Source organism: Bombina bombina, chromosome 12, assembly GCF_027579735.1.
Source record: "Bombina bombina isolate aBomBom1 chromosome 12, aBomBom1.pri, whole genome shotgun sequence".
In the NCBI taxonomy this organism is placed as follows: domain Eukaryota; kingdom Metazoa; phylum Chordata; class Amphibia; order Anura; family Bombinatoridae; genus Bombina; species Bombina bombina.
In genome coordinates, this window is record NC_069510.1 from 35,166,706 (window position 1) to 35,181,797 (window position 15,092).

At 33.7% G+C, this 15,092-nt stretch overlaps 1 protein-coding gene across 1 annotated transcript in view; it reads right to left on the reverse strand.

Moving 5' to 3' along the window:
• Positions 1-14,802, reverse strand: part of PTPN18 (protein tyrosine phosphatase non-receptor type 18) — a 163,142-nt gene extending 148,340 nt beyond the window's left edge. Inside the window, exon 1 of the mRNA XM_053695813.1 lies at positions 14,650-14,802. Coding sequence (XP_053551788.1) covers positions 14,650-14,754 — 105 coding nt within the window. The 5' untranslated portion in view covers positions 14,755-14,802. The remainder of the gene's footprint in view (positions 1-14,649) is intronic.
• Between the last annotated feature and the right edge of the window lie 290 nt (positions 14,803-15,092).

Below are 15,092 nucleotides of genomic sequence, written 5' to 3' on the forward strand. Positions count from 1 at the left end.
ACCGTTACTGTCACTTTAAATTTTAAACTGAACACACTTTATTACTGAATATGCGAAAAAGTATGAAGGAATTGTCCAAAATTCACCAAAATTTCACCACAGTGTCATAAAGCCTTGAAAGTATTGCACACCAAATTTGAAAGCTTTAACTCTTAAAATAACGGAACCGGAGCCGTTTTTACATTTAACCCCTATACAGTCCCTGGTATCTGCTTTGCTGAGACCCAACCAAGCCCAGAGGGGAATACGATACCAAATGACGCCTTCAGGACGCTTTTTCAGTGTATCTGAGCTCCTCACACATGCATCTGCATGCTCTGACTCCCAAAAACAACTGCGCATTAGTGGCGCGAAACTGAGGCTCTGCCTAAGACTAGAGAAGGCCCCCAGTGAAAAAGGTGTCCAAAACAGTGCCTGACGTTTTTATAACCAACATACCCAGATAAAAACAACTCCTCAGAGTAATGAACCATTAAACATGCTTATAAAACAAACGTTTTAGCCCAGAAAAATGTCTACCAGTCTTTAAAGCCCTTGTGAAGCCCTTTATAAATTGTTATTAAAATGGCTTACCGGATCCCATAGGGAAAATGACAGCTTCCAGCATTACCAAGTCTTGTTAGAAATGTGTCATACTTCAAGCAGTAAAAGTCTGCACACTGTTCCCCCAACTGAAGTTACTTCATCTCAACAGTCCTGTGTGGAACAGCCATGGATTTTAGTAACGGTTGCTAAAATCATCTTCCTCTTACAAACAGAAATCTTCATCTCTTTTCTGTTTCAGAGTAAATAGTACATACCAGCACTATTTTAAAATAACAAACTCTTGATTGAAGCAATAAAACTACATTTAAACACCAAAAAACTCTAAGCCATCTCCGTGGAGATGTTGCCTGTACAACGGCAAAGAGAATGACTGGGGAAGGCGGAGCCTAGGGGGGATCATGTGACCAGCTTTGCTGGGCTCTTTGCCATTTCCTGTTGGGGAAGAGAATATCCCACAAGTAAGGATGACGCCGTGGACCGGACACACCTATGTTGGAGAAATAAGGGCTTGTACAGAGTTGCAGACTACCTTACAGGACGAAACATAATGACATTCAATCAATTGCAGACAAAGATAGACCCACTGAAACTACACTGGTATATGTATCTACAGATACACTCAGCCTTACAAACATATCTAAAACACCCTAGAGAAGAGACCACCACACCAATAGAAATCTTCTGTAAAACGGAGAACCGTAACAAACATACTATATCTTTACTATATGTGTCTATACAGGCCAACCACAATACCTCCAAGACTATGATTATGCTGGCATGGGAACAGGAACTACTTATTAGTAAAAACATAAAAGAATGGGAATCAATGTTCCAGAATGCTGGGAAGGGGTTGATTAGTGTAGATCTTAAGGAAAATGTCAACAAAACTATCTATCGGTGGTACTTGACCCCGACAAGAACGGCCCATATGTACCCACAGGGCAGCAGGTTATGTTATAGAGGCTGTGGAGAAATAGGGACATATAGACACATGTGGTGGGACTTTAGAGAAGTGCAAGGGATATGGAACAGACTATCTAACTTCCTGAGCCAGATCCTAGATGAGAAAATCAGTCTCACGATTCAACAAGCTCTATTACACGAACATATCGGGAAATATAATAAACACATAAATACATTCTGTAGGATCCTATGCACGATCACAAGGATATGCATTGCCAAATACTGGAAGACTGGAGTTCCAACTTGGACAGAGATATACAACAAAATTCATCATACATACATGTACGAGTTAGCGTCACACACACTAGATAACAAAGAAACAGTCCAATCAGTATGGTATTACTGGATAAGCAAAGGCTCCTCAACCCCATGAGATAGCTGGAGAAAAGAGATCTAAGTGGCCATAAAAATACAGACAAACTAAACTCATTGATATACATACAACATAGCCTAAGGAAGGATGTGTCGTCACCCCCCCCCCCCTCCCTACCCTTACCTCTGATGTCCCCCTTTTCAACTTTTTAATTTTTCAATTCCAAGTTCCCCATCCCTATGATTAATAAATAATGTACTTTAAGATATGGGATATCTCTAGGTACATGAGATCATCCTTAGTTAAAAAAAAGTTTCAGCAGGATTTATGCAAATAGAGTAATATAGTTACAAGAAGTAAGAAGAACCATCAATGTGGAGAGTGCAGCTTAAAGATAATGGCAATATACAGTTTAAATGTTGACAACCTCCTGTTGAATATACGATATCAATGCTCATGTATGGATAAAACTGTAAAGTGAAGACATTTAGATAACCAGTAGACAATGCTTTGCTATTAATAACTATACAGACTAGCTATCTGAAACTTGTATGACTCTGTAAACATGTAACAATGTATATCCCAATTTAGAGGACAACAGAAGAAAAGACAATTAATGTTATATTTTTTTATTTATGTATTCTTGTTCTTCAAAAAAAAAAAAATATGTAAAACAATAAAAACTATTTAAACATAAAGGGATAATAATCTGCTTGGAAAGTGTGTTTAGTGTATTTTGTGTTTGTGTTTTGTACAAACATAAATACAGAAAGTGCTTTTTACTTTGTTTTACAAAAAATTACTTTAGTGTCACTTAAAGAGCGTGCATACCCTTCACAGATCCGAGGGCACTAACAGGTTAAAAAGTTCAATCTTAATTGCGTATATATAAAATCATATATATTAGTGTGTGATAAAATCATATATATTAGTATGTGATAAAATCATATATATTAGTATGTGATAAAATCATATATATTAGTGTGTGATAAAATCATATATATTAGTATGTTATAAAATCATATATATTAGTGTGTGATAAAATCATATATATTAGTATGTGATAAAATCATATATATTAGTGTGTGATAAAATCATATACATTAGTATGTGATAAAATCATATATATTAGTGTGTGATAAAATCATATATATTAGTGTGTGATAAAATCATATATATTAGTATGTGATAAAATCATATATATTAGTGTGTGATAAAATCATATACATTAGTATGTGATAAAATCATATATATTAGTGTGTGATAAAATCATATATATTAGTGTGTGATAAAATCATATATATTAGTATGTGATAAAATCATATATATTAGTGTGTGATAAAATCATATATATTAGTATGTGATAAAATCATATATATTAGTGTGTGATAAAATCATATATATTAGTGTGTGATAAAATCATATATATTAGTATGTGATAAAATCATATATATTAGTGTGTGATAAAATCATATATATTAGTATGTGATAAAATCATATATATTAGTGTGTGATAAAATCATATATATTAGTGTGTGATAAAATCATATATATTAGTATGTGATAAAATCATATATATTAGTGTGTGATAAAATCATATATATTAGTATGTGATAAAATCATATATATTAGTGTGTGATAAAATCATATATATTAGTGTGTGATAAAATCATATATATTAGTATGTGATAAAATCATATATATTAGTATGTGATAAAATCATATATATTAGTGTGTGATAAAATCATATATATTAGTATGTGACAAAATCATATATATTAGTGTGTGATAAAATCATATATATTAGTGTGTGATAAAATCATATATATTAGTAAGTGATAAAATCATATATATTAGTGTGTGATAAAATCATATATATTAGTATGTGATAAAATCATATATATTAGTATGTGATAAAATCATATATATTAGTGTGTGATAAAATCATATATATTAGTGTGTGATAAAATCATATATATTAGTATGTGATAAAATCATATATATTAGTATGTGATAAAATCATATATATTAGTGTGTGATAAAATCATATATATTAGTGTGTGATAAAATAATATATATTAGTATGTGATAAAATCATATATATTAGTGTGTGATAAAATCATATATATTAGTATGTGATAAAATCATATATATTAGTGTGTGATAAAATCATATATATTAGTATGTGATAAAATCATATATATTAGTATGTGATAAAATCATATATATTAGTGTGTGATAAAATCATATATATTAGTATGTAATAAAATCATATATATTAGTGTGTGATAAAATCATATATATTAGTGTGTGATAAAATCATATATATTAGTGTGTGATAAAATCATATATATTAGTGTGTGATAAAATCATATATATTAGTATGTGATAAAATCATATATATTAGTGTGTGATAAAATCATATATATAAGTGTGTGATAAAATCATATATATTAGTATGTGATAAAATCATATATATTAGTATGTGATAAAATCATATATATTAGTGTGTGATAAAATCATATATATTAGTGTGTGATAAAATCATATATATTAGTGTGTGATAAAATCATATATATTAGTATGTGATAAAATCATATATATTAGTATGTGATAAAATCATATATATTAGTGTGTGATAAAATCATATATATTAGTATGTGATAAAATCATATATATTAGTGTGTGATAAAATCATATATATTAGTGTGTGATAAAATCATATATATTAGTGTGTGATAAAATCATATATATAGTAGTGTGTGATAAAATCATATATATTAGTGTGTGATAAAATCATATATATTAGTATGTGATAAAATCATATATATTAGTGTGTGATAAAATCATATATATTAGTGTGTGATAAAATCATATATATTAGTGTGTGATAAAATCATATTTATTAGTGTGTGATAAAATCATGGGGTCGATCCGATATAAAGCGTCGCCCGCAAAAGCCGGCGACGCCAATAATTGCGCGGATTTGGTATCCTATATACGGCGTAAACTAGAAGTTACGCCCGTATATTTCTGCCGTCGCCCGCAGTTTTTTGGGCCATAGGCAGGTATACCAAACCCGCGCAATTTGGTATCCAATATGCAGCGTAAGGACTTACGTGGCGAGAATGGAGAAAACTTACTCCATTTTCACCTCGCCACAAAAAGCAGCCGTAAGAAGCCTTACGCTGACTATTGGAGCCCCGTAACTCCCTAAACTAGCTGCTAAAATAAACCTAACACCTAACGCATGCGCAATGTCTATCTCCCTGTCAACCGCGATCTTCTAAAATAAACCTAACACCTAACGCATGCGCAATGTCTATCTCCCTGTCAACCGCGATCCCCCCCCCCCCCCCGAAATCCCTAATAAAGTTATTACCCCCTAAAACGCCGCTCCCCGACCCCGCCGCCATCTACATAAACTAACCCCCTACTGTGAGCCCCTAAAACCGCCGCCATCTACCTTATCTATCCCGTAATCTGACCCCTTACACCGCCGCCACCTATATAAAAATTATTAACCCCTAATTTAATCTACCTACCCCGCCGCCAGCTATATTATCTATATTAACCCTAAGTATATTATAGTTAATATAGTTATTACATTATATATATATTAACTATATTAACCCTAATTATATTAGGGTTAATATAGTTACTATAGTATTTATATTAACTATATTAACTCTATCTAACCCTAACACCCCTAACTATATTTATATTAAATTAATCTAATTAATTTATAAACTAAAATATTCCTATTTAAATCTAAATACTTACCTATAAAATAAACCCTAAGATAGCTACAATATAATTAATAATTACATTGTAGCTATGTTAGGGTTAATATTTATTTTACAGGTAAATTGTTAATTATTTTAACTAGGTATAATAGATATTAAATAGTTATTAACTATTTAATATCTACCTAGTTAAAATAATTACCCAATTACCTGTAAAATAAATCCTAACCTAAGTTACAAATACACCTACACTATCAATAAATGTAATAAACTACAAACATCTATCTAAAAATACAATTAAATTAACTAAACTAAATTACAAAAAAAAACAAACACTAAATTACAAAAAATAAAAAAAAGATTACAAGATTTTTAAGCTAATTACACCTATTCTAAGCCCCCTAATAAAATAATAAACCCCCAAAATAAAAAAAATTCCCTGCCCTATTCTAAATTAAAATAAGTTCATAGCTCTTTACCTTACCAGCCCTTAAAAGGGCCTTTTGTGGGGCATGCCCCAAAGAATTCAGCTCTTTTGCATTCAATAAATACAATCCCCCCCCCCCATTACAACCCACCACCCACATACCCCTATTCTAAACCCACCCAAACCCCCCTTAATAAATCCTAACACTACCCCCCTGAAGATCTCCCTACCTTGTCTTCACCACACCGGGCCGAACTCCTGATCCGATCCGGGCGATGTCGTCCTCCAAGCGGCAAAGAAGAAATCTTCCTCCGGCGACGTCTTCCTCCATGCGGCAGCAAAGTCTTCAGTCTTCCGGCGGCATCTTCAATCTTCTTTCTTCGCTCCGCCGCCGCAGAGCATCCATCCCGGCCGATCGCTAAACATGGAATGAGGTACCTTTAAATGACGTCATCCAAGATGGCGTCCGCCGAATTCCGATTGGCTGATAGGATTCTATCAGCCAATCGGAATTAAGTTAAAAAAATCTGATTGGCTGATTGAATCAGCCAATCAGATTCAAGTTCAATCCGATTGGCTGATCCAATCAGCCAATCAGATTGAGCTCGCATTCTATTGGCTGTTCCGATCAGCCAATAGAATGCGAGCTCAATCTGATTGGCTGATTGGATCAGCCAATCGGATTGAACTTGAATCTGATTGGCTGATTCAATCAGCCAATCAGATTTTTTTAACTTAATTCCGATTGGCTGATAGAATCCTATCAGCCAATCGGAATTCGGCGGACGCCATCTTGGATGACGTCATTTAAAGGTACCTCATTCCATGTTTAGCGATCGGCCGGGATGGATGCTCCGCGGCGGCGGAGCGAAGAAAGAAGATTGAAGATGCCGCCGGAAGACTGAAGACTTTGCTGCCGCTTGGAGGAAGACGTCGCCGGAGGAAGATTTCTTCTTTGCCGCTTGGAGGACGACATCGCCCGGATCGGATCAGGAGTTCGGCCCGGTGTGGTGAAGACAAGGTAGGGAGATCTTCAGGGGGGTAGTGTTAGGATTTATTAAGGGGGGTTTGGGTGGGTTTAGAATAGGGGTATGTGGGTGGTGGGTTGTAATGGGGGGGGGGGATTGTATTTATTGAATGCAAAAGAGCTGAATTCTTTGGGGCATGCCCCACAAAAGGCCCTTTTAAGGGCTGGTAAGGTAAAGAGCTATGAACTTATTTTAATTTAGAATAGGGCAGGGAATTTTTTTTATTTTGGGGGTTTATTATTTTATTAGGGGGCTTAGAATAGGTGTAATTAGCTTAAAAATCTTGTAATCTTTTTTTTATTTTTTGTAATTTAGTGTTTGTTTTTTTTTGTAATTTAGTTTAGTTAATTTAATTGTATTTTTAGATAGATGTTTGTAGTTTATTACATTTATTGATAGTGTAGGTGTATTTGTAACTTAGGTTAGGATTTATTTTACAGGTAATTGGGTAATTATTTTAACTAGGTAGATATTAAATAGTTAATAACTATTTAATATCTATTATACCTAGTTAAAATAATTAACAATTTACCTGTAAAATAAATATTAACCCTAACATAGCTACAATGTAATTATTAATTATATTGTAGCTATCTTAGGGTTTATTTTATAGGTAAGTATTTAGATTTAAATAGGAATATTTTAGTTTATAAATTAATTAGATTAATTTAATATAAATATAGTTAGGGGTGTTAGGGTTAGATAGAGTTAATATAGTTAATATAAATACTATAGTAACTATATTAACCCTAATATAATTAGGGTTAATATAGTTAATATATATAATGTAATAACTATATTAACTATAATATACTTAGGGTTAATATAGATAATATAGCTGGCGGCGGGGTAGGTAGATTAAATTAGGGGTTAATCATTTTAATAGAGATGGCGGCGGTGTAAGGGGCTTACATTAGGGGTTAATAATTTTAATATAGATGGCGGCGGTGTTAGGGGCTCACTTTAGGGGGTTATAGATATAATATAGCTGGCGGCGGGGTAAAGGAGCGGCGGTTTAGGGGTTAATAGCTTTTTTATTGTTAGGATAGTGAGGGGGGATAGCGGATAGAGGGTTAGACAGTGCGGGCTATGTTAGGGAGGCGTGTTAGACAGTGCGGGCTATGTTAGGGAGGCGTGTTAGACAGTGCGGGTGTTTTAGACTTTAGTCAGGTTTTATAGGCGCCGGCAGATTCTAACGTGCCGCAAGTCACTGGCGACGCCAGAAATTTGTACTTACGCATATTTCTGGACATCGCTGGTTTGTGAGACTTACGGCACATTAGCATCTGACGGCGACTTATATGGGATGGCTCGAGTTGCGAGCTGAAACTGCGGGCGACGCCGGTCTCCTCGCTTGCGCCGCAAACTGCGATCGATATCGGATCGCGCCCCATATATATTAGTGTGTGATAAAATCATATATATTAGTATGTGATAAAATCATATATATTAGTGTGTGATAAAATCATATATATTAGTGTGTGATAAAATCATATATATTAGTATGTGATAAAATCATATATATTAGTGTGTGATAAAATCATATATATTAGTGTGTGATAAAATCATATATATTAGTGTGTGATAAAATCAAATATATTAGTGTGTGATAAAATCATATATATTAGTGTGTGATAAAATCATATATATTAGTGTGTGATAAAATCATATATATTAGTGTGTGATAAAATCATATATATTAGTGTGTGATAAAATCATATATATTAGTGTGTGATAAAATCATATATATTAGTGTGTGATAAAATCATATATATTAGTATGTGATAAAATCATATATATTAGTGTGTGATAAAATCATATATATTAGTTTGTGATAAAATCATATATATTAGTGTGTGGTAAAATCATATATATTAGTGTGTGATAAAATCATATACATTAGTGTGTGATAAAATCATATATATTAGTATGTGATAAAATCATATATATTAGTATGTGATAAAATCATATATATTAGTGTGTGATAAAATCATATATATTAGTGTGTGATAAAATCATATATATTAGTGTGTGATAAAATCATATATATTAGTATGTGATAAAATCATATATATTAGTGTGTGATAAAATCATATATATTAGTGTGTGATAAAATCATATATATTAGTGTGTGATAAAATCATATATATTAGTGTGTGATAAAATCATATATATTAGTGTGTGATAAAATCATATATATTAGTGTGTGATAAAATCATATATATTAGTATGTGATAAAATCATATATATTAGTGTGTGATAAAATCATATATATTAGTATGTGATAAAATCATATATATTAGTGTGTGATAAAATCATATATATTAGTGTGTGATAAAATCATATATATTAGTGTGTGATAAAATCATATATATTAGTGTGTGATAAAATCATATATATTAGTGTGTGATAAAATCATATATAATAGTATGTGATAAAATTATTATTATTATTATTATTATTATCGGTTATTTGTAGAGCGCCAACAGATTCCGCAGCGCAAATCATATATATAAGTGTGTGATAAAATCATATATATTAGTATGTGATAAAATCATATATATTAGTATGTGATAAAATCATATATATTAGTGTGTGATAAAATCATATATATTAGTATGTGATAAAATCATATATATTAGTGTGTGATAAAATCATATATATTAGTGTGTGATAAAATCATATACATTAGTATGTGATAAAATCATATACATTAGTATGTGATAAAATCATATATATTAGTGTGTGATAAAATCATATACATTAGTATGTGATAAAATCATATACATTAGTATGTGATAAAATCATATATATTAGTGTGTGATAAAATCATATATATTAGTATGTGATAAAATCATATATATTAGTATGTGATAAAATCATATATATTAGTGTGTGATAAAATCATATATATTAGTGTGTGATAAAATCATATATATTAGTATGTGATAAAATCATATATATTAGTGTGTGATAAAATCATATATATTAGTGTGTGATAAAATCATATATATTAGTGTGTGATAAAATCATATATAATAGTATGTGATAAAATCATATATATTAGTGTGTGATAAAATCATATATAATAGTATGGGATAAAATCACATATATTAGATAAGTGCACTTATCACATAATAATATATATGATTTTAAATATATGCAATAAAGATTGACCTTTTTAACATGTTAATCTCCTCTGATCTGTAAAGGGTATTCAAGCTTCAATTGTGATGATCTTCAACTATATTGTGTTGTAACTGATCCAGAAATGTAGTTTGTTTTGTGATGTATGAGTGGCTTAGGATTGGGCCATTGAAGATTCGCTCAGTAAAGCTTTACAACAGTGGATATATTAGTTATTCTACAAAGCATGAGTAGATCACTTATATTAGTTATTCTACAAAGCTTGAGTAGAACACTTAAAGAACTATTATAGTTAAAAAATTATAGTCAAAGTATTGCTCATCACCCATGATCTGATAATCTCCACTGAAGGCAGTTAGGAACAGGTATGTGGCAGTGTTAGGCTAGTAAAATAAAATTGGAAAACTTTTGACTCAAATTATAGAAAAAGTGGGCAAAATAAATCCTAAAAAGTATTCTGCTAAATTTTCTAGCACACATAATTAAACATTTTATGTTGAAATTTTAAATTGTTTACTGTTTATATAAGACTACAAATTAGGAATGAATAAATATGTCTGAGTAAGGATATAAACTGGTTCAATGCACCTCTGAATAAAGGTCACTGAGATATTAGAGGTTAATTGCAGTTGTATTGCTGGTCACTGGGAGGTTAGGGGTTAAGTTAGTCTGTGCCCTGCAGGTCACCGGTTGCTTATCCAACCTTTGAGGTTTGGAAGGCAAACCTGACAGTTTTCCTGTTTTCTGTTCTCTGGTTGAAACGCAGCTGAAAGGGGAAGTATAAAATAGTTATATAAAAGGGGTGGTAGCCTCACAGGGGATGTGAAAATTGTCATCCTTTTTTCTTTCTCTTATGCAGTTTCTACTTATTGTAATATTATTATTATACCTCTCCCTGATACCTCAGTGATTCCCCAGATATCGCCCAGCCTACTCCACGGGTAGTATACTCTGGATACCATCCAATTCACTCCCTCCAGCACTTATTTTGTTCTGACAAATAAAGCACCTCTGTTCTGTAAATCACAATCCGGAACCTCTGTCACTATGTAAGTAAGCATTAAAGGGACAGTCTACTCTGAATTGTTATGGTTTAAAAAAGATGGATAATCCCTTTACTACCCATTCCCCATTTTTGCAAAACCAACACTTATATTAATATACTTTTTTACCTCTGTTAATACCTTGTATCTAAAACAATATAAAATAATAGGGGGCGCCCTGGGTTAGAGTAAAAAACTTTTATCAAGATGAGCTAAGGATATAAGCAGCAATAGTTTGAAATATTAAAATGGAGCAAAATAGGAAAAAGTTCATGCAATCAAATCATCAATGTTTGAGACATATAGTACAAAAAATGTTCAAATATACCCAAAGTGAGAGTAAAAAAAAGGAGTGTGATTTATCAAGGCCGCTCTCTGTGGGGGGGGGGGGACAGTGGCCCAAATCCCTACTTCAGCAATCTGTAGTAGACATAAACAGAAGCCTAGTATTGCCAGGAAATGGAATGGGTACAAGTTATCAAGTGGCACTCCCGTGTATAAAAGCACCCCTAAATGGTGCAAGTGTAGCAGGCTGGAATTTCTCAGTCACCCAGCAGACTGGTTGGCCTCTCGTGCTTCGCCAAATAACAGGAATGGAAATTTTCCAAAAGATTCTCTCCAATGCAGGATATGAGCGATAAATTATATATAATTATATAATTATAATATATATTATATATAAGTAATAAAAATGAAAACTTGTATTTATTAAAATAAGTAACGTGTTTCTCAGCTATAACCTGATGAAACAGCCTTTTTATAGCTGAGAAATGCGTTGCTTATTTTAATAAATACAAGTTTATTATTTATCGCTCATATCCTGCATTGGAAAAAATATTTTGGAAGATTTCCATTTCTGTTGTTGGCGATGCACGAGAGGCCAGTCTGCTGGGTGACTGAGAGATTCCGGCCTGCTACACTTGCACCATTTAGGGGTGCTTTTATACACGGGAGTGCCACTTGATATCTTGTACCAATTCCATTCCATTTTCTGGCAACACTAGGCCATGTGGGGCGTCTGTTTATGTCTACTACCTTGTATCTAAGCCTCTGCAGACTGCCCAATTAGTTAAGTTATTTTGACAGACTTCCATTTTAGCCAGTGCTGACTCCTAGGTAAATCCACAGGAGTGAGCACAATGTTATTTATATAGCACACATGAACTAGCACTGTCTAGCTGTGAAAAACTGTCAAAATGCACTGAGATAAGAAGTGGCTTTCAAGGGCTTAGAAATTAGAATATGACCCTACCTAGGTTTAGCTTTCAACAAAGAATACCAAAAGAACAAAGCAAATTTGATGATAAAAGTTAAATGGAAAGTTGTTTAAAATTGCATGCCCTATCTGAATTATGAAAGTTTAATGTTGACTAGACTGTACCTTTAAGAAAGTAGTAAACATCATGCCAGTTGGGGCAGAGGGCATAATAGATCCAGTGCCAGAATATTTTGGATGGTGATTGAAATATAATTGGTGAATGTTGGAGAATGAAGTATCTTTTATGCAATATACAGATCATTTCTGAGATATTAGTGATATTGACTAAATTATAATGGATCAGTTATAAAAAAATATTAGGGATTTGGACTGAAATATAAAAGGATGATAATCAGTAACTTGAAAGCTTTAATTACAGTAATACTACCACTGATTTATGGTAAACAAACAGTGAATAATGTCAAATTAGCACAGACTGTAGAGGAACAGTAGTGCAGTCGCAGGGACACAGCACTAAATGACAAGTACTCAATACTGGGGGAGGAAGAAACAATGGAAAAACACAACAGTAAATAGTAATGACACAGAACTGAAGCAGCAGAATGACACACAGAGTCATTATTGGGCTAGTTAAAAGTCAACTGGCAGTACTGGAATAGCAGAGACATGACAATGATCAGTAAAATGACACACACTACAGGGGTATTAAAGAGTTAATAGACAGTACTGGAATAGCAGAAACATGACAATGATCAGTACAATGACAAACACTACTGGGGTACTAAAGAGTTAATAGACAGTACTGGAATAGCAGAAACATGACAATGATCAGTAAAATGACACACACTACTGGGGTATTAAAGAGTTAATAGACAGTACTGGAATAGCAGAAACATGACAATGATCAGTAAAATGACACACACTACTGGGGTATTAAAGAGTTTATAGACAGTACTGGAATAGCAGAAACATGACAATGATCAGTAAAATGACACACACACTACTGGGGTACTAAAGAGTCAGTAGACAGTACTGGAATAGCAGAAACATGACAATGATCAGTACAATGACACACACTACTGGGGTACTAAAGAGTTAATAGACAGTACTGGAATAGCAGAAACATGACAATGATCAGTAAAATGACACACACTACTGGGGTACTAAAGAGTCAGTAGACAGTACTGGAATAGCAGAAACATGACAATGATCAGTACAATGACACACACTACTGGGGTATTAAAGAGTTATTAGACAGTACTGGAATAGCAGAAACATGACAATGATCAGTAAAATGACACACACTACTGGGGTACTAAAGAGTTAATAGACAGTACTGGAATAGCAGAAACATGACAATGATCAGTAAAATGACACACACTACTGGGGTACTAAAGAGTTAATAGACAGTACTGGAATAGCAGAAACATGACAATGATCAGTACAATGACACACACTACTGGGGTATTAAAGAGTTAATAGACAGTACTGGAATAGCAGAAACATGACAATGATCAGTACAATGACACACACACTACTGGGGTATTAAAGAGTTAATAGACAGTACTGGAATAGCAGAAACATGACAATGATCAGTACAATGACACACACTACTGGGGTACTAAAGAGTTAATAGACAGTACTGGAATAGCAGAAACATGACAATGATCAGTAAAATGACACACACTACTGGGGTATTAAAGAGTTAATAGACAGTACTGGAATAGCAGAGACATGACAATGATCAGTAAAATGACACACACTACTGGGGTATTAAAGAGTTAATAGACAGTACTGGAATAGCAGAGACATGACAATGATCAGTAAAATGACACACACACTACTGGGGTATTAAAGAGTTAATAGACAGTACTGGAATAGCAGAAACATGACAATGATCAGTACAATGACACACACTACTGGGGTACTAAAGAGTTAATAGACAGGACTTGAATAGCAGAAACACAGTAGTAAAAAGCAAAAAAATAATACATTTCACACACACTTCTGTACTAGTGAGGAGTCAATAGGCAGTACTGGGATAGCAGATTATAACAATAAAGCAGTAAATTGACACTATTGGTGTGCTAAAGAGTTAACTGTCAATACTGGTATAGCAGAGACACAGCAATGAGGCAGTAAAATGAAACACTATGTAGGTACTGGAGCAGTAGGGGCACAGAATAGCAGACACACAAAACACTGGTTGGATCTTACCTGGAACTCTTTTCCCAGAGGATCCTCCTCCCCCCTGCGCTTCATAGTCTGCACCTGGGACAGAAAGCCCCGCAGGTTGTCGGTCACCTGGCTCATGGTGCCCATTGTAAGTCCCCGTCACCTGTGGCTCAGCAGCACCAACAGGAAATAAGGAAGTGGGACCAGGGAGGAATGCAGGGCACACCCACTGTCCCGCACCTTCCTGTCAGTCCGGCACAACCAGATCACAGGGCTGCAGGGACTACCTGAGAGAGGACTGAGGGAGCGAGGTAGTGACTGCAGCCAGGTACATACAGGAGAGAGTGCAGCCAGGGACATACAGGGGAGAGTGCAGCCAGGTACATACAGGGGAGAGTGCAGCCAGGTACATATGGGGAGAGAGTGCAGCCAGGTACATACAGGGAGAGAGTGCAGCCAGGGACATAAGGGGAGAGAGTGCAGCC